This window comes from Portunus trituberculatus, chromosome 13 (genome assembly GCF_017591435.1).
Source record: "Portunus trituberculatus isolate SZX2019 chromosome 13, ASM1759143v1, whole genome shotgun sequence".
NCBI classification, from domain to species: Eukaryota; Metazoa; Arthropoda; class Malacostraca; order Decapoda; family Portunidae; genus Portunus; species Portunus trituberculatus.
Window position 1 is genome coordinate 3,432,924 of NC_059267.1, and position 18,651 is coordinate 3,451,574.

Consider the following 18,651-nt stretch of genomic DNA (forward strand, 5'->3'; position numbering starts at 1 on the left):
AGTTGTATAGAGTGTAAAGATGGTTAAAACTCATCATTGATTTGTAACGATGGTTAAAACTCAACATTGATTTGATATCATGTCACATTCATTAATGGAGCAAACTTATCCTTCCAACTCTAAACCAATAGGATAAAAGAGAGTTGTAAATTTTCAGTTTATTACAAAAGACACAGAAGTGATACCATACAAAACTGTAAGTTATATAAAACTAGTCTAAGCGAGCCAACAGGGTTAATTCAGTAGCATCTGCAGAGAATAAAACACCTCACATTGTCTGTTTTATGCTGAGTATTGTTTTCTGGGCAAGTTGAAACAGACAAGTCACTCATACAGGACTACTATGTTTTAAATAAATCAAGTATTAAATGCAATAGAGAAAATACTATTTCTGATTTAGGTCACACATCACATTACTAATACTTTCTTAGCAAAACACCTCTACCTCATACAAAACCCAAAGTCGACTAATTTTTTGTTCATTATTTTTAATTATCACTTGTATATTTGTGAACTTGATTATTTTCTGGTGGTTTATTTTCTTGTGAATGCCAGTAATATGTCTTTCTCCCATTGGCATGTCCCTCAGTTTTCAGCTTTGCCAGACTCTTAAAGCCTCTCACACATATGCATGCATGCACACACATACACACACAACTGTCAATCCTCGGTGGTATGGAAGCGGCAGTGGTACAGTTAGGCAGACACAAGGACAAGAACCCAATCCTGTCCCACCAGCACCAGGCTCTTGCTCATAATAAATATTCTTCATTCTATAGCTACAATATCAAAATAACAGGTTTACAACAGATAGAAAGACAAATTAAATAATGTATTCTTGCTGTTCCTTCTTGATCTGTTCTATCACAATAACCTCAAAAATAACATCCAACACTCTGAATTTAACATTTGTGACTCCATTCAGACTCTCACAGAAGGAGGATTCCAGATAGAGGCTGGTTCCCCTTAGAATAAAATTGGCTAACCTAGTTAAGTGTATACTGGATCATATGCATATATATATATAAAAAAAGTAGAGTGGAACCTTGGCTCATAAATATTTATATGGGTTCCCAACCAAATTTTTTAACAATTTTTCCATCAAGTTCCAGACCCCAAGGTTCCACTGTAGTCTGCTAAATACAATAATTAATTTGAGAACTCACATCAACAATGAACAGCATAAGAAGACTGGTAACTCTGCTTGGTCATAGGTTGCCCAATAGGTAACTTAGCTTGGTCACTTGTTACCCAATAATGTAGTGCTGTGAATAGGACTGCCAGCTTTCCAGTTTCTATTCCACAGTATCACAAGTTAGTAATGTCAGCTGAAAGTTTCCTTTTATTATTCTCATTTCCTCAAATGCAGTGTAAATTCATCACGTGCAATATTTAGTTATGACTTGCATTTGCATCTAAAACACACATACACCATGTTGTTTCTCTAGTCATGAAATCTGATGTTTTGTACTGCACTCCTGCACAAAATACTGATGAATTCACACCATATCTATTACAAGAGGTGGGGGGAGATATTTCTCTTGTATGAGTCAGGAACATGTACTGACCAATGGAGAAATCCTTCAGGAAAAGAGGGGGCTTGCAACTGTTTCCCTGTCTTATTACTAGTAAAAGCAACAATGAGGTCAGTTGGCATTATTATATATGCATCCCTGTAGTTATCTGGCCAAATGGTCCTTGTTGTTATTTACATCAAATAGGTAGAATTTTGAGTTTCTACCATCATTAATTTTTCTCTTTTCTTGGCAAGCGATATGCATGTCCTGTAGTGGACTTTTGGAATCTTTGGTCAATGAAAGGAAGGTCCAGTGGTTCAGGTTCAGGTCAGACGGTGCATCCAAAGAACTAAAATTCGTCGTGTCTTACCAATGCCTCACCAAAGTCTGTCGCCTGTGAGCCTACAAAGACATCATACTTTTCAAGAATTTCGTCTTTGGTCAACTCAGCGTTTCCATCACTGTCTGCCTCATATATCAGGTGCTTTGCTTCTGCCTCTGCATGGTTGTAGTCTGAAGGGATGATCCATGCTCGCACCTGCACACAGATAAGCATGGTGATACAGAACATAATTTTGTTTCACTGAAACATATACAAAGCTGAGAAATGCTTCCCTAACTACTGCTAACTAGTACATGCATTCAAGATGTTAACTGTGGCACCTCTTTATCTTTGTCTTCCTTATTCATCAATATATCAATATCATATTTTCATCAACAAATATGACCATTTAATTTAGTTTTCATGACTCACCTCTTCCTCATCCATGAATCCATCCTGGTTCTTGTCCCTGAACTCAGTGAACTGTTCCCGCTCACTGCTTACCCAGGATGGCTCCTCTGACTCATCATCATGTCCCCCTCGATACATGTCACCTGTTTGGGTGGAGCAAAGTGTGGGTGTGAAAAATAAAAACATTTCCTATTGCAATTCACTTATGATTCACAAAAATCCAGTGTGAGCTTGTTTGCCACTCACCAATGTACTCTGCCAGGGAGATCTTGCCATCATTGTCCTTGTCGATATCCTCCATGGTCTCCAGCACCACGATGTGAGTCATGTGAGTCGCTTCCTCAGGGTGAAGGAAATCAGTGAATTCCTCAAGAGTCAGTGTAGAGTCTCCATCGCGATCTGCTGCCTCCCACCGTCTCTTGTCCCTCTTGATCATCTCCTGGTAACTCATGCCATCATCCTCCTCTGTGTCCAGCTCATTCTGGTCCATGTCTGGGGAAGGGAAGGAGAGGATGGGTTTGACGCATGGTTATAAACTCTAAATTTTGCTCTCTTTTATACACACACCAAAGCAGTTACCATAAAAAAAAAAAAAAAAAACATTAATCCCTTCATCTGCAATTATCCTGACAGACTTCAGTTAGTGAGTCCTCTGAGCTACACTCACTGTCAATAAAGCCGTACACCCTGGTCTTGTAGTCCTCCCAGTGCAGCATATCTTTGTTCTCTGGGTAGTCTGTCTCTGCTCTCCTCGGGGGTGAGCTGGTCAAAAGTGCGAGCCTCGTCCTTGCCCAGGAAGGCCTCGTGGTCATAGTTGTGCTCATTGTGGATAAAGTGTTCCTCGTCACTCAACTTCTCCTGCACACCGAGGAAACTTTATCATGGCACTGGTTGTGGAAGAATCTTTTTATGACTTGAATTATGGCTCTCTCTCTCTCTCTCTCTCTCTCTCTCTCTCTCTCTCACACACAATCGCTCTCTCTCAATGAATGAGGTATGATTTAACTGACAACGTGAAGTATTTCTATAACTGTGTTGCAGGGGTCCTCACATTGTACACCCTGTTCTTCTTCTCTTCATCTGCTGGCTTGGCGGCAGCGCACACTACCACCACCATCACCACCACCGCCTTTACCACATTCCTGGCCTGCATGACTGAGGAGGACGGACGGACGGACGGCAACACCTGTAAAGTGCAACAGGTAAATCATTAGGATGCGTAGTGGACATTCACCTTTTAGAAGCAACCAATCACTAGCAAATACATAAACCAAATCAATGAATGAGGTATGATTTAACTGACAACGTGAAGTATTTCTATAACTGTGTTGCAGGTGTCTAGGGGCGTGTCCGTATTAGTGGAACGCGGCACCAACTTGCGCTAGGAATGCAAGAGAGGGAAGGAAAAAAAATAAAGGTCTTAAGGGTGTGTTTTTAGTGGTTTGTGAATGATATCCGTGCCTCTCACTCTCTCGTCCTCTCTAGATAGGCGAGAAAGTGAAAGGAAGAGGAGTAAATAAGAGAAATGGAAGGAACTGGCAAGAAGGAAACTCGAGAAGGGAAGATTAGAAACGGAGAGCAAAAAGGATGGAGAGACGGGAGTGGGGAGGGAAAGTAAGAGAAGAGGGACACAAGAAAGGAGAGAATAAAATAGGGAACGAAGATGAGACTAAAACACACAATAGTAATAATAATTAAATACAACGAGAAGACGAAGCAAAGAAACACGTCCCATAGCAACATTAAAACTAGGCAACCCTCAACCCCGCCCCATCTCCCCTCGCCTTCCCCACCACAGGCCACCAATGAGGGGAAGCGGCCACGTCAAGGAGGGTGACGTGGAGGTATCGAGGCAGGCAGGAAGGGACGGAGGGAGAGGATATACAGAAGGAGGGGTTATGGAGGGAAAAGGAAAAAGTCAAAATGTTTACAAATTCACCAACTAATGTTTTCACTTCCATCCCTACTATTATGGTGTTATGTTTTGCTGGAGTGTTCAGTTACTGCGACACACACACTCACACACACACACACACACACACTGGGGAAGGGAAACGTCGAGAAGGCTATTGAGGTCTTGAGTAGGACGCGACGAAGGCGGTGACGTGGATGATGAAGAAAACACGCACAAACACACACAATCTCTCTCTCTCTCTCTCTCTCTCTCTCTCTCAGATAACACAGAATCAAGGTATTTTTCAGGGTATGCAAAAGATAAGTAAAGAATCTCTCTCTCTCTCTCTCTCTCTCTCTCTCCACACAACAGTTTTTAATATCCACAAACACGTATACATCAACGATAATAATAATAATAATAATAATAATAATAATAATAAATGAGCATCTCAACCGACCGTAAGAGAAAGGGGAGGTGGGGACTAAGGAGAATATGATGCTGATAGAAGCACTAAAAGGAGGAGGAGGAGGAGGAGGAGGAGACGACTGGGAGGGGCCGACTGTGACGCTGGCAAGGACAACGTGGAAGTTCTTGAGAGAGAGAGAGAGAGAGAGAGAGAGAGAGAGAGAGAGAGAGAGAGAGAGAGAGAGAGAGAGAGAGAGAGAGAGAGAGAGAGAGAGAGAGAGAGAGAGAGAGATGAGTGCACAGTAATGAATAATAACTAGAAATTTCTCTTTTTTATAATCTCTCTCTCTCTCTCTCTTAATTTGCATTGCTCTTCAATCCCACCATTTTTATACATCTTTTGTTAACATTATTTATCCTGATCCTTTCTCTTAAATAACTCTCATTACCTAATACTAAGTCAGCTTTGCTTTTTTCCACCCCCTTTGGTCATCTATTTGAAGCAATGCTCAAGACTTGATCACTGACTAGGAGAGCTGCCACTTCTTAATCCTCTGTACATTAGCTTCGTCATTTTTCCATTCGTAAACATACTTTTTAAATAAGCTGCCTGATTTGCAACTTTTTACTCCTTTACCTCTCCCTTCATACCTCAGATGTGGACAGTACTCATTAAGGAACACTACGCTACATCCTCCATGGACTTGCCTCATTCTTGGACTTTAAATGTGAAGCTTTGTTAATCTAAGTCTATGCTACACCAAATTCACTGCTATGGAATGACTAGTGATATCTTTTTTTTTGTTGTTGTGGATTTCATGTTCCTTGCAAGTAATATCAGTAAAGGTGCCAGTGATCGAGGGAATGAGAGGCAGCAAGTGTGAGGCAAGATTTGACCTTGATTGAAGAGAAGTGGTGCATTCCCTTCAACATAAACACATCTCAAGGTAAGGTACAAGGGTGTCACTTTGCTGTCATGCAGGGTTGACTCATGGCAGTGCATGTCAGTTCAGTAGTCAAATAGTAATTTCCAGCAGTCACTTCTATTGTAATATCTTAGTTCTCAGTAGTTATCTGATAAACATTTTGAGTTGTCTAGTTTTGGAACTGAGAGAGAGAGAGAACAAATATATAACAAATCAATGCAACATGTCAAAAGTTTCTACAGATAACAATCATTTTACTATTAACTACTATTTTCTGTTTGTTTCCCCAACTTTGCATTCCTACCTCTTTTTTTTTCTTTTTATCTGTAACTGTACCACCACCATCCCCCAGTCAGACCACTCATCACCTTTCACTTGTACTAACTCCTCACAGTGTAGGATTATGAAAGTGTGTGGAGTAAAAGACTTTTTCTTTAAAATAAGTCCGCATTCCCCAAGTTTCCCACCTCAACAAACAATCTTGGGGACGTGGGGAATAGTGGATTTGAGTGGAGGAGGAGAAACCAGTGAAATATAGATGTTTAGAAGTCTACGGGATTGCAACCTACACCAGAAGTAACAATTATCTAATAAGCTGGAAACACCGGTCCTGTCATGAGCCTCACAGTTACACTAGGGCCGTATTATTAGAATTACTACACTAACTACAATAACAACACAACTAGAGGAGCAGGGCACGTATCATCCAAGTCACATAAGCATAAAGGATCTCGCTAATTAGCACAGACTCCCTCCAATGATACTCTGACACAGGATCATCATATGACAGCTCTGAGGAAAGTTGAAGAAGGCGACAAGTCAATGTTACTGCCTTATTGTCCCCCTGCTGTGAAGCCGTGACCTGCCACCCATGTTTTCACGGCATAAACTGAAGTCTTACCTTGAGGCAGAGAGTTATTGCTGCTAAAACTTCCTCCTTCACACAGAAAAAGCAGCAGCAGACGCCTCAGATTTTGACTTTGTTTACCTCCAACTCACCACCCTCTCCACTAGCCAATGACAGGCCAGCTATCCCGCCCCCGCCCACTACAGCCCAATCAGAACAACGCCGCTCCATCCTCCACCACTCACAGCCACCCTTCTTGACGTCATTCCTACTTCATCATCACAAAAATGTTGATAAATGTATATTGTAGGAGTTGAAATGTTATCATCTTCTGTTGCATTTTATGTTGATTTGAAATTATAGCATATTTTGCTGATAGTAGCTTGTATGTGGTGGTGCTAGTATTAGTAATATAACCCGGGAAAACCTTTTCAACGGGATCTCTTTATTGTTATGTCAGAATTTTATTTTGATTTATTTCTGCTTCAATTTATGAAAAAAATGCTTTCCAAAATTTGAAGCAATAACAAAGCATAATTATAACTTTATTTCTTTTTTTCTATATCTGGTGCAATCAATTAATCAATTGCTTTTTCATAAGATACCTTTTTGTTGTTATTTTGTTTAATATAATGGCATTTTTCGAATCATTTTTAAAATTTGGACTAATATAATCCTCCTTCTTTTCTTTTCCTTTGTTTTTCAGCAATATAAGTCTAAAAATGCCTGGACAGCGCACCGAGACCGTCAGCTGACACTCCTTCAACAACAACAACAAACTCTTCTGCCCGCTTCCCTCGCCCACCTCCTTATAAGACACACGGAAGCCCCGCACTGGACATGGAAAGCAATATAAAGATGAAGAAGAAAGGAGGTGTGAGATAGAAGGGACTAGTGTAGCTACAGGAATGCCGCTACGAGGATTACAACTTGTTATTCACCTGTACATGATGGCTACAGGTGAGGCCCTTCAGCTGTCACCGTATTGGATTGCCTGTAGATGTGACAAGGGGGAGGGTAACATGCTGCTGGGGGTCAGTAATGGTGGCTCTGACATGCAAGGGGGTCTACACTAACATGAGTATGGGAAATGTAGTTTGTGTTTTAGAAATGAAATAGATAACGAGATGCATTTTTTAAAATTTTTTTATGGAAGTAGTCTGACTGTTTTGTTTTTGTTTTTTGACACTGCCAGGGTGAATATTACTAACTGCCTTCTTTACTCCAGTAGGAACAATATCAACAGAGATGACGGTGGAGGGGACGGAAGAAATCCTGGAGGAGGTGTATCTGGACTCCCCAATGGAAGGAGCTCCTCTCACCAACAGTAACAACTCTCACTTCATGAACAATGTCTTCGATAACCTGGTTTGTTCTCTCTCTCTCTCTCTCTCTCTCTCTCTCTCTCTCTCTCTCTCTCTCTCTCTCTTTGAGTTTTTGGAGGTTTTCACAGTTATGATGTAAAATGTAGGTATTTTTTTTACTAAGTCCAATATTATCATTTTATACTTTATTTGTTATTACCATCAGTAGTTGTCCTATTATTATCATAATGGTTATTATCATCATAATTTTATTGTGAGCTTTTTTTTTTATCTATGATTAACCATCACACACACATATACACTGCATAGTGTAGTGGTTAGCACACTCAGCTCACAACTGAGAGGGCTCAGGTTCAAGCTCCAGGAGCGGTGAGGCAAATGGGTGAGCCTCAATGTGTAGTCCCTATTCACCCAGCAGTAAATAGATACAGGATGTCAGTTTAGGTGTTGCGATCTCAGTCTTACCCGAAGATTGGTCAGTATGAGTTCTGAGTTCTTTCTGTAGGGGAAAGGCTGGCTGGGTGATCCTAGGTGACCGTGATGAATAACACACAGACACTCACACATCACTGTCAAGCACTTTCTCCTGCTTCCCGACACTCCTCTTCAGCCCAGCACACCAATCTAACACCTAACCCCTGCACTGAAAATAAGGATATTGAATTAAATAGATACCTTCTTTAGGCCATAAATTTTTGTGAAAATCCCATATTATTAAAAAAAAAAGGAAAAAATTAAACACAATGATGCTAATAGTTATAAGTGACATTCTTGTATGACAGAATGACCCTGACCTCGGCTACCTTGTGCTGTCCCTGCTTGTTGCCATCGCCTGGTCTGTGTACATCATCCTGCTCAACTCTCGCATCCAAGGCAGCATCTTGACCACCATCCTGCGGCGTTTTGTCAAGTCCGGCAACCTGACTATTGGTGAGTCCAGCCCTTCTTCACTTACTCCATATAAAGTTTTTTTTTTTTTATGTAAAAGAGGAAAATGTGCAAGGGCAACAAAAATGGCTAAACAAAAAGTCCCACTTAGATGCCAATTCCTGAGCAGGTGCAAGAGAGTTAGCCATGTCTTGTGTTTAGATTGTTCAATTCCTTCATCCTATAACCATAACTCACAAGCTTGATTTAAGGTTATCATTGAGGTTTTGAAAGGGTTTTGTCAAAGTGATTGGGGTTTTAAAGAGTATTTTTGAAACTAATAGAGATTTTATGGAACATTTTCTTGGTTCCAGTAATAATTTAGTGAGGATTCTGCATCTTCAGTAGAAAAATGCTTATGAAAATGTAGCTAATAATTTTTGTCACCTTTAAACTAATCATGTCTCATTTCTGTGGCCTTTGTAAATGGTCATGTTGAGAGAGTGAGGTATTTCTAAATACAGATCTCTCTCTCTCTCTCTCTCTCTCTCTCTCTCTCTCTCTCTCTCTCTCTCTCTCTCTCTCTCTCTCTCTCTCTCTCTTTCTCCACAGGTTCCTTTTCTCTTTCTGTGCTGTCGGGCAAGATAATGTTCCGCAATGTGGTGTATGTGACGGAGGACTACAGTCTGCGTATTGTTGATGGAATGCTCAAGTTCCGCTACTGGCTGCCATATGTCAAGAGGGAGCTGTCAGATGGTAGGCTGTTAGGTTAGGTTAGGTTAGGCTTAGTGACGTGTTAGTTAACTCTCCACTGTTTTTTATGTTGCTGTCTGTTATAATCTTAGTATTCCATTTGTTCTCTAATTTTTCACATTTGCTATTGTCTGTGAAATGAGAGAACATTGTGAGTTTTCCATGCCTTTTTTATATATTTTTATGCTTATTTTACTCTCCTGAAGAGCAGCTTACAATGTACTGGTCAGAAGCCACATTAAGATTAGACTAAGTTGTATTAAGGGATTTGATACTTACTTTAAGACACATTAGGAGAACTCTGATTATGAGTGATATGAATGCAGTTTCATTTATCACCAGACTGCATAACTTACCTACTTTATTGACATCCCTCACTTTACCTTCCTGCCTTCCCTGTACACCCTAGACATGTCCCACTGTGACCATCGTCTCTGGCTGGAGCTTAACGGACCAGAACTTCACATATACAACCGATCCCAGCTTTACTCTAGGCTGGAGAAAGCATTTGGGTTGGAGAATCAGCTTGGAGTGGGGAAGGCCATGAAGGAGGAGGATGATGAGGAAGAGGAGCAACAGCAGCAGCAGCCCCAGAAACAAGCAAGAGACATGAGCTTCTGGCAGGACTGGCGTGATCTGATTCCTGTCATAAAGATTGAGCTTAATATGGCAAGTATTTATTTGCTGTGTAGTATAGGACTGTGGCTAAAGACAGGAATATGGCCATGTACTGTGTAGGGTGTGAGTCAGGCTATGATGCAACCGTACAAGACATTTATAAATGGCTTCCTGGTGTGAAGGATATTTAGTTATCAAAAAGTAAACTACACCATCTGGTAATTTAAGGTCTGAAGATTTTGGAGAGACAATTGTAATCCCAAATTTTAAATCTCCCTAAAATAGAATAAATACGTTCTGCACCAGGTCATAGTTTTAGTGTGTGTGGAAAGGGGATTTGTATAAGTTGGACATTCGCGTTTGTCAGACCAATCTTTTCCCTATTAGTCCGAGTTACTGAGGGTCTGCAGTATTAATGTCTCTTCAACTTGGGGAAAGAATAGTATTTCTTTTGTAGTTTTAGCTTGTCTTCCATAAAAAAATCAGACTCAGTTTTATTTTCTCTGTCAGTGAATGGAATCCTTTGTTTTATTTTTTAACTATCGTCTTTACTTTGTTTTTTTCTATAAGCAGCATTTCTTATAAAAGTAAAAGTTATTGATTAAATAATGTAGAATATCAATTATTTTATGTGTGTAGTGTATTAATAGCAAAGTTGGGGAGGGTTAATTGATGTAGAATATTGACAACAAATCACACTAAGAGTAAAGTAATGAAGCTGATGAGGATAGCAGATAAATGTCTTACTTATATAATCATACAGAAGTTGCTTGAGAAGGTTTACTCTTAGTTTCTCACTAAATAGTAATGTTTAGTGTTCACTCCTCAGGCAAGGTTTGTGTTTGGCAACCGTCTGATCCCATCCACTCTGCTGCTCACCACTGACAAGGCTGAGTGTCAGTACACCACCAAGCCGGCCGCCTGCTCCCTCGATTACTTCATGCATGCCTTCACCTCCAAGGCAGAGAACTTCAGGGTGTGTGTCTGCCCATCCTTCCTCCTTTCAGATGAACATAGTATAGTTTATTAAATGTTTACTAAAAGCTTCCATAGAACTTTAGTATCTGCCTTTAATAGTTTCACTCTCTCAGATGATTATTTACAGTTTAAGAAAGGGGGGAAGGGAAAGTAGAAATAAAAGAATATAAATAGAAACAGAAGTAAAAAGATAAGAACAGTAATGAGAAAAAAGGAATAATGGAAGAGTGGTTGCAATAATTGTGCTTATTAATCTTGTGTGGTAGGTGAATGGAATGAACTCAGTGATCAGGTTGTTAGTGTTGGGTCATTAGGGGGCTTTAAAAGATTAGACAAATTAATAGATTGTGATAATAAGTGGAAATCAGTGCGTTTTGTTCAGAAGCTGCTAATTGTTGGTCGGTTATTGTCTTAGATTCTTAATTCCTTCATCCACTCAACAGGTGATCCTTGCCCCGAGCCCCAAGTACACCGGCATGCTGGATGAGCCCCCAAGGTTCATGGGTGAGGGGTTTGTGGTGATGTCATCCAGCCTGGTCCACCTCTATTACTACATGGATGAGCCGGGACTTGTGCCTGAACACCCCCAGGTCAGCCACAGTATTGCCAGCCCTGCAGTTCATCTTTGGCAGTTATTCTTCTTAACATGACTAACTTGTCCAGCATATTAAATTTCATGTTTTTATGATGCTTCACATAAGGGAAAGATATTGCTATTGTTTTTGTTGAGTATATTGATGGTTTTGTTATCTTATTTATTTCTTATCATTATTCATCTCTGTGCCTTCAGACTGTGCGGCTGCCAAACGGAGATGAGGTGACGGCCCCAGCACCAGTGTGGGGTCTGGACATCAAGTGTGCCAAGGGGACCAACCTCAGCTATGGGCCATGGGCAGACAGGCAGCGGGAGCAGCTCTTCAGGTTCTTCTTCCCTCAGGACTACCAGACACTGAAGGTTAGTGTGTTGGGCTGGAGAGTAGTGAAAGAGAAAGGCATGAGTTTAGGAGCACAATGGAGTAAGTAAAGAGGAAAAGTCTGATTATAGAAGTACAAGGAGATAGATAGAGAAAATATAAAAGTACAGAGATATGTTTGGTAGCACTGTTATGTGTGTAGTATTATAAGAGCAATATATTCTATGTCATTGCCCTGTGTTCTCTGCCTGTCCAGCTACCCAGCGCTCCGGTGCTTGGGGACATGCGTCAGTTCCAGCAGTTTGACGTGAGACTCAGCATCCTGGCAGAGGCCACCATCGACATCCTCTTCTCCAAGGTGTGTTCATTGTTGCAGCAATAACAATATAGTAATTATTGTTTGTTACTTCATATTCTTTCAGTAAATCAGTCTCTCAGTTGTCAGTCATTCCTTCAGTTGACATGAAATGAATTTATCAACTCAGCGAGCAGCATGCTATTTTTATTTATTGATTCATCAGTAAACTAGTCTGATGATCTAGTAAGTCATCCACTCAGTCAGTCAGTCAGTGAGTTGGTTTGTCAGTCAGTAAGGGGTCTGTCAGTCACTTCTCCATTCCTCACACCAGGAGAAGGAGACCAAGGCAGTACACATGAATGTGCAGCGAGGCTCGTACTTTGAGATGACACTGCCCTGGACCGTCAGTGCAAGTGGTTACATCACTAAGATCAATGGCCAACTCTTCCACGTGGATGCCTCAACCAGCCTCCTGGTGAGTGTGTGGAGGGTGGAGGTGAATGAGACAGGGAATCTTTTCAAACTTGGCATCAACATAAATTTTACCTTTAAGCTTATCTCTTCTGTGTCAGGATACATTTTCATATTCATTCTGGTTACTATTTGGCAATTTTATACAACTTCAGGAACATGTTGGGATTAGAATAGTAAAGACTCTGACTATTAATCTTTTGACCTCTATAGACCCATCCTAAAGCAAATAAAATTATCTAAGCATACCCAAAAATCAACCTGAAAATGCATCTCAGTATTGAAGGGTTAAAAACAAACTTAACCTATCCCCTTAGACTGTAGAATAAAGTGAACCCTCCCCCACTGAAACTACAACAATCACAACCTTCCCCTTAGTACCGCAACTTGCTGGAGGCGGAGACCCTTGATTACCGGGTCAACGTGCATTACCCAAGGGTGTGGAACCATGACCAGACCTGGGACCTGGAGTTTAATGGCTGTAAGGCAACCTACCACTTCCTCTACACTCACAAGGAGTTCTTCCAAGGTGAGCAGGGACAAGGAAGATGTGTGTATGTGTGTGTGTGTATGTTTTAGGTGGAGGTTATTTTGTTGATTGCTTTTCTTTTATTCTGCTCTCTGTTCTTCCTCCTTTTGTTCTCTTGTATTTGTTACAGTTCCTATCTCCTCCCATCTTTGTCTGTCTTTCTTTTGTCTTTTTGTCTCCATTACTCTCTCTCTCTCTCTCTCTCTCTCTCTCTCTCTCTCTCTCTCTCTCTCTCTCTCTCTCTCTCTCTCTCTCTCTCTCTCTCTCTCTCTCTCTCTCTCTCCCCCCTCTCCTCTCCTCTCCTCTCCTTTGCTCAGCACAGTGTTCCTCCCTCACAGACTTGATAGAGGACTGGTCTTCTCGCATGCCTCCCGACTTGCTCCACTTCGTTCCCTACTCGTGGAACTTCACCCTCAAGCTGCAGGAGTTTGAGCTGGTCACCTTGGCCAACGGGTACAACTGGGTTGACTGCTCCTCACAGCATCAGGCTAATGGTAGGTCAATACTTGTTACTCTTTTGAAAACATTTATCTCTGATTGCTTGGAAAAATATTATGGTTATCTTCAGGTGTTATTGTCATTCATGTCCTCATGTCAAGACTTGGTGCAGTATTAGAGAAGTGGCAGTCAAGAGATCTTATTACACTCTTTCTGTTGTTCCTCAGCTCACATTGCATTCTGTGGGGAGGGGTTTGAACTCAAGTTTACTCTGCCATTCAATGATTTCCTGCCTGAGACAATCCTGCTGAAGTTCGTCATTACGGTGGGTGTCTTTAGGGTGCTTGGTGTGCCTCTGTATTGGTAATAGGTTTAGAATGCTCATGTATTGTTGTGTCAAGTCTGAGAATGACATGATCAAAGTTCTTGCATTTATCTTTGCTGTGTTTATGAATGGCAAACTGATTCTAAATACTGTACTTGCATATTTTAGGTAGTGATTTGGCAAGCAAGTATCTTCATCTCATATTCTGTCGATTCCCTCAACTAATTTCATCTAACAATCTGTATAGGTGGAGAATGTGGACCTGAGCCTGTACCTGCCACCCTGGAACACCACCAGGAACATCATTGCTGCCTTGGACCGCAATGCCAAGCTGGCAAACCGGGAAGACCGCCCCAAGCAGGCATTCTCCAATGACAAGTGGAGGAAGTTCTGTAAGCTGAGGTGAGACTGGGACTACAATGCATTATTCTTATTGTTTATTTTCTATTTTTATGTAGGTATGTGTGTGACTGAGACAAGACATCACTGGCCTTTTCATCCCATAAAATAAACAATTTTTTTCTTTTCTTCTTTATGTATGAAGGGTTTTGGTGGGGCAACAAAACTGGTGAAAACAAAAGCTTACTCTAAAAGACAGCAAAGGCAGGCTCAAAACTACTCTTGATCTTTTATTCTCATCCAATAAAGTAGATTACCCTTCACTGTTTGCCCTTTTCATCCTGTAAGCTTCTCACTGTAACTCTCACTTCACCTTCACAGTGCCGGCTGGGTGGACTGCTGGCAGGTTCCGGAGCTTGAGCTGAACATCAAGTACACCTACCATCCAGTGCCCCCCCTTGGCCCCTCCCCCCAGGCCAACGTGTCCACCCCAGAGAAGGAGGAACTGCTGCTCTCCCCCATCCGAGCACCACACCGGAAGAAGTCACCAATGGAGATCATCAAGGTGGTATTTTTGTATTTGTGTTGGTCATATTGGCAAAACATTTACACTAAAGAGAAAGAGAAGAATAAGTACCCTTGTCTTCCTCCTACAGAACATCACCCCAGACCAGTTTGACCCAACATCCTTGACGCCAGATTGCATCAGTGTTGACCTGCGCATTGTCAAACCCTCAGAGATCAAACTGTATGGCTCAGTCTTATGTCTCTTCATCCACCTCAAGGTACACACAAGATCAAGATGCTTTGTTTTGTTCCATTTTATTTTTTGCCCTGTGGTGCAGAGAGAGAGAGAGAGAGAGAGAGAGAGAGGTACAGTTGAGATTAGAGGTTGAATAATTTTCACTTTTTTTGTTCTTTGCTATTTGCCTAATTCTTAATCTCAAATTCTATTATGGTAATCTGAATGTAACCCAACAATGAACAGATTTTAAACTAAAGAAGACACTAAAGACAATGCAAATCAGTGTGGTATGTTACTCTGTTTGACCAAGACTAGCTAAGTAAAGATTATGAAGTGTAGAAAGGACACATCCATCACCTCTTTATCCATGTTGCTGTGCCTTCAGGAGAACATCTTTGGAGAGGACCAGACCTTCACCGACATGAACCAGACCCACGTGGAGGAGGATCACTTGGTTGGGGAGGCAGCAGGAGCACCAGAGGAGACCAAATCAGACGACAGCCTCAATGAGCAGAAGAAGCCTGAGTTTGACTGCCGCCGCTACCGTCAGTTTGCCGTCACAGTGTACATTGATATCCGGAATGTGGTCGGGCATCTGGTCAAGGTTGGTCTGGGATTGGTTTTGTTGAGAATTGTGGAGAATCTCATAGTGTGTTTTCTTGTCTATTTTGTTATTTTGTTGTGTTCTTTGATATAACTGGTAAATAAAGTAGTGAAGTGAGACAAATAGTAGGTGAGCTTTTGACTATGAATGATGGAGGGGATGAGTTGTTCAAGATATATTCATCCATAAATAGGCCATTCTTTTTGTTTCATATACACTTTCATCTGTGTTTTCTCTGTATCATCATTCAAAACGCAAATGCAAACTAGTACTCAACTCGGCTTTTTTTTTTTTTATTATTATCACTCTCCAAGGTTAAAATGGAAGCTAGGACTAGGATGAGGAGTCATTAAAACATAAGAATTACTCACTATTAATTGTCACCATAACCCCAGGACTGCACAGAGGGTGATCCGCCCTGCCCGACGGTGGCACTGGACTGTCTGATCTTTGAGATGAACAAGCGGTACACAGAGACACAGCTACAGGTGGTGGTGTCTCCCCTCATCCTTACCACCAGCGACACAAACACCCACCGCTCTGCCACCCACCAGCACCTCCACACTGGCTTCCTCATGCTCTCTGGATTACAGGTGAGGGGAAGTAAGGGAAACAAGTATTTTTATATGTATTTTGTCAGTTAATACAGGAAAATCGGAAGGTATAAGACATGAAACAAATGCAATAAAAACATGTGGCTTCCCATGTTGTACTATAGACCTCTAGAATGACTCAGCAAAGATGTGATAATGGCAAACAATGCACAGTAAAGGGAAGTAAAGGAAACAAGCATTTTTATATTTATTTTATTAATTAATACAGGAGAATTGAAAGGAATAAGATATGAAACAAATACAATAAAAACACATAGCATCCCACATTGTACTATGAAGACCTGGAATGACGAAGTGAAGATGTGGTAATGGCAGACAGTGTACATATGTTTAACCCCTTCAATACTGCTACACATTTTTACCTTGAGATTTGTGTACTATTAGACCATTTCATTGACATTAGGAAGGTTCTATGGAGGTCAGAAGATTAATGGCCACAGTCTTCACTTTCTCAATCCCTACATGAGTTTCTGAAGCTGTGTAAAATCACCAATTAGTAAGCAGAATGAATATGGAAACACGTCATGGTACCGAAGGGCTTAAAGAAAACCTGGACAAATATTAATCCAGAGACAGGATAAAATAGGCAATAACCAGATGGATACAAAGCTCCTCCATTCCTCTCCTCCCCAAAGATGCGCGGACACGCCATGTTCAGTGCTGAGGAACGCACACTTGACGAGGAGACACTGGAGTATGCATGGCTGGTGGAACTGACTATTGGGACACTCAGCGGCAAACTGACCACCCCACAGGTATGGTGTGTGCCTTGGGGAATAGCATCAAGGGTGTTTTCATGACTCCAGGGATGTTTTGAAAGTTATACATATTCTCTGACATTTTAGTAAGTTCTTTTATTTTTCAGAGGCTGTAGTGTAGGTTAGTCTAGGTTTTCAAGAATATTTTCATGATTCCAGGGAAATTTTGAAGTTATTAGTATTCTTTGAAATTTTAGTAAGTTGTTTGGTTATTTTTCAGAGGCTGTAGTGTAGGTTAATCTAGGTTTTCAAGGGTGTTTTCATGATTCTAGGGGTATCTTATAGGTTTTTTATATTCTCTGACATTTTATTAAGTTGTTTGGTTATTTTTATAAGCTGTAGTGTGAATTAATCTAAGTCTTCAAGGGTGTTTTTATGACATTTTGAAGGTATCTCAGTGGGCCTGTACTGCAAAGTTTGTTCATGTGGTTCAAGGGTGTGGTGAGTGAAAAAGGTTGCTGGTATTGTTATTATTGCCTGATGCTGTCATTTTTGTAATTTTTAGACTATGAAGTGTGAAATGTTGCTTGTATTATCATTATCACCTATTACTATTGTCATTTTTTGCTGTTCAGATCATGAAAAGTAAGATGACAATAATGGTGATGTTTGTGATGATAGTAATAATGTCCTTTTCCTGCCCCTTCCTTTATCACAGCTCCAGAACATCATCACTGCACTGGAAGCCTTCATATTCACCGTAGAGGACACGGAGAACTCCCTGCGCCATCCGAAGCCCTACATGTTGTGCTACCATGGTGTTCCACAACCTCAGTGCGTCCACACCACCGGTGACCACTTCTGTCCCACTACGGACCTCATCAAGTACAAGATGGTTCGAGCCTCCATTGACGGAATCTCCCTTAACCTGGTGGAGAGTGGCACCCTTCTGAGCCTCCAGGTGAGGGAGAGCCAGTGAGAGAAATGAATTGTTTGATTTACAAAGGGGAGATGCCACAATTCACTCATAAGTTACTGAGAAAGAGAGAGTGAGATAAATAGCAGTTTCATATTGACTAAAACTTTTTTATTCAGCAGTATTCAACCATTATTATTTGTACTGTTGAATGATATCTTAACCTAGAGTGTCATATATGTAAAGAAGATATATAAAGAGAGTAAAATCAAGTTTCTATATCTGAACAAAATATATTAACCAACTGTATGTGTTTTGTACTCGTATATGTTTATGTGTGCGTGTGAGTGTACTATAACCTCATAACTCCACAGGTGTACCCAATCCGTCTGGCCACCTGCAACCTCCACGGCCAGCACACCCGCTCCGGCATCACAGCTCATATCCTGAACATCAGCGCTCGGAACTACATCTGTGCTCAGGACGGCCACAAGGAGGGCGGTGGAGGGCGGGGTGGCGAGGTGGCATCCATGTGTGGCACCTCAACTAGTGGCACTGGTGGTGGTGGGGGTGTGGCCGGCGAGGTGTTCACTGAGGATGTGTGGCTGGAGGCTGCTGCAGTGACCCTGGGGCCGGTGTATGTTGATGCCGCCACCAGCATGGACGTCCTGCACCATGATATGCAGCTCATACAGCACAAGTGTGTATAGAGTTGTTGTTAATGCTTGTTTGTTTATGGTCTCTGTCATTTTATTCTTTGTCCCCATAGACACAGACTTATGCTACTTGTTTTAGGTGAAATGACTGTTAGGTTTATCTTTATCACTCCTATTTTCACTTAGAACAAAACAAATAACTTCCATACTTTTCTCCTTCATTCCTCTTATATTGTAA

At 41.2% G+C, this 18,651-nt stretch overlaps 2 protein-coding genes across 20 annotated transcripts in view; one reads left to right on the forward strand and one right to left on the reverse strand.

The window, feature by feature from the left end:
- Positions 1-143: 143 nt before the first annotated feature.
- On the reverse strand, positions 144-6,530 carry LOC123503131 (calumenin-A-like). The gene is given in 7 exon segments (XM_045252633.1): positions 144-2,055; positions 2,272-2,393; positions 2,497-2,742; positions 2,918-2,982; positions 2,984-3,108; positions 3,302-3,436; positions 6,380-6,530. Coding segments are annotated over 6 exon segments (849 nt in total). The 5' UTR covers positions 3,404-3,436; positions 6,380-6,530; the 3' UTR covers positions 144-1,866.
- A 533-nt stretch (positions 6,531-7,063) lies between these two features.
- The window catches only part of LOC123503120 (transmembrane protein KIAA1109-like), a 50,024-nt gene continuing 38,436 nt past the window's right edge, over positions 7,064-18,651 (forward strand). For 17 of the 19 annotated variants that reach the window (XM_045252549.1, XM_045252556.1, XM_045252563.1 and 14 more), the window contains exons 1-21: positions 7,067-7,285; positions 7,554-7,693; positions 8,433-8,580; positions 9,130-9,273; positions 9,680-9,939; positions 10,718-10,864; positions 11,310-11,456; positions 11,657-11,821; positions 12,037-12,138; positions 12,410-12,553; positions 12,928-13,078; positions 13,417-13,572; positions 13,744-13,841; positions 14,089-14,243; positions 14,562-14,745; positions 14,837-14,965; positions 15,311-15,529; positions 15,925-16,122; positions 16,779-16,898; positions 17,560-17,802; positions 18,132-18,457. In XM_045252549.1, the coding sequence (XP_045108484.1) occupies positions 7,234-7,285; positions 7,554-7,693; positions 8,433-8,580; positions 9,130-9,273; positions 9,680-9,939; positions 10,718-10,864; positions 11,310-11,456; positions 11,657-11,821; positions 12,037-12,138; positions 12,410-12,553; positions 12,928-13,078; positions 13,417-13,572; positions 13,744-13,841; positions 14,089-14,243; positions 14,562-14,745; positions 14,837-14,965; positions 15,311-15,529; positions 15,925-16,122; positions 16,779-16,898; positions 17,560-17,802; positions 18,132-18,457 (3,428 nt within the window). In that variant the 5' untranslated portion in view covers positions 7,067-7,233. Of the gene's footprint in view, positions 7,286-7,553; positions 7,694-8,432; positions 8,581-9,129; positions 9,274-9,679; positions 9,940-10,717; positions 10,865-11,309; positions 11,457-11,656; positions 11,822-12,036; positions 12,139-12,409; positions 12,554-12,927; positions 13,079-13,416; positions 13,573-13,743; positions 13,842-14,088; positions 14,244-14,561; positions 14,746-14,836; positions 14,966-15,310; positions 15,530-15,924; positions 16,123-16,778; positions 16,899-17,559; positions 17,803-18,131; positions 18,458-18,651 lie in introns of all 19 variants that reach the window. The other 2 variants (XM_045252565.1, XM_045252551.1) reach the window with 2 other exon arrangements.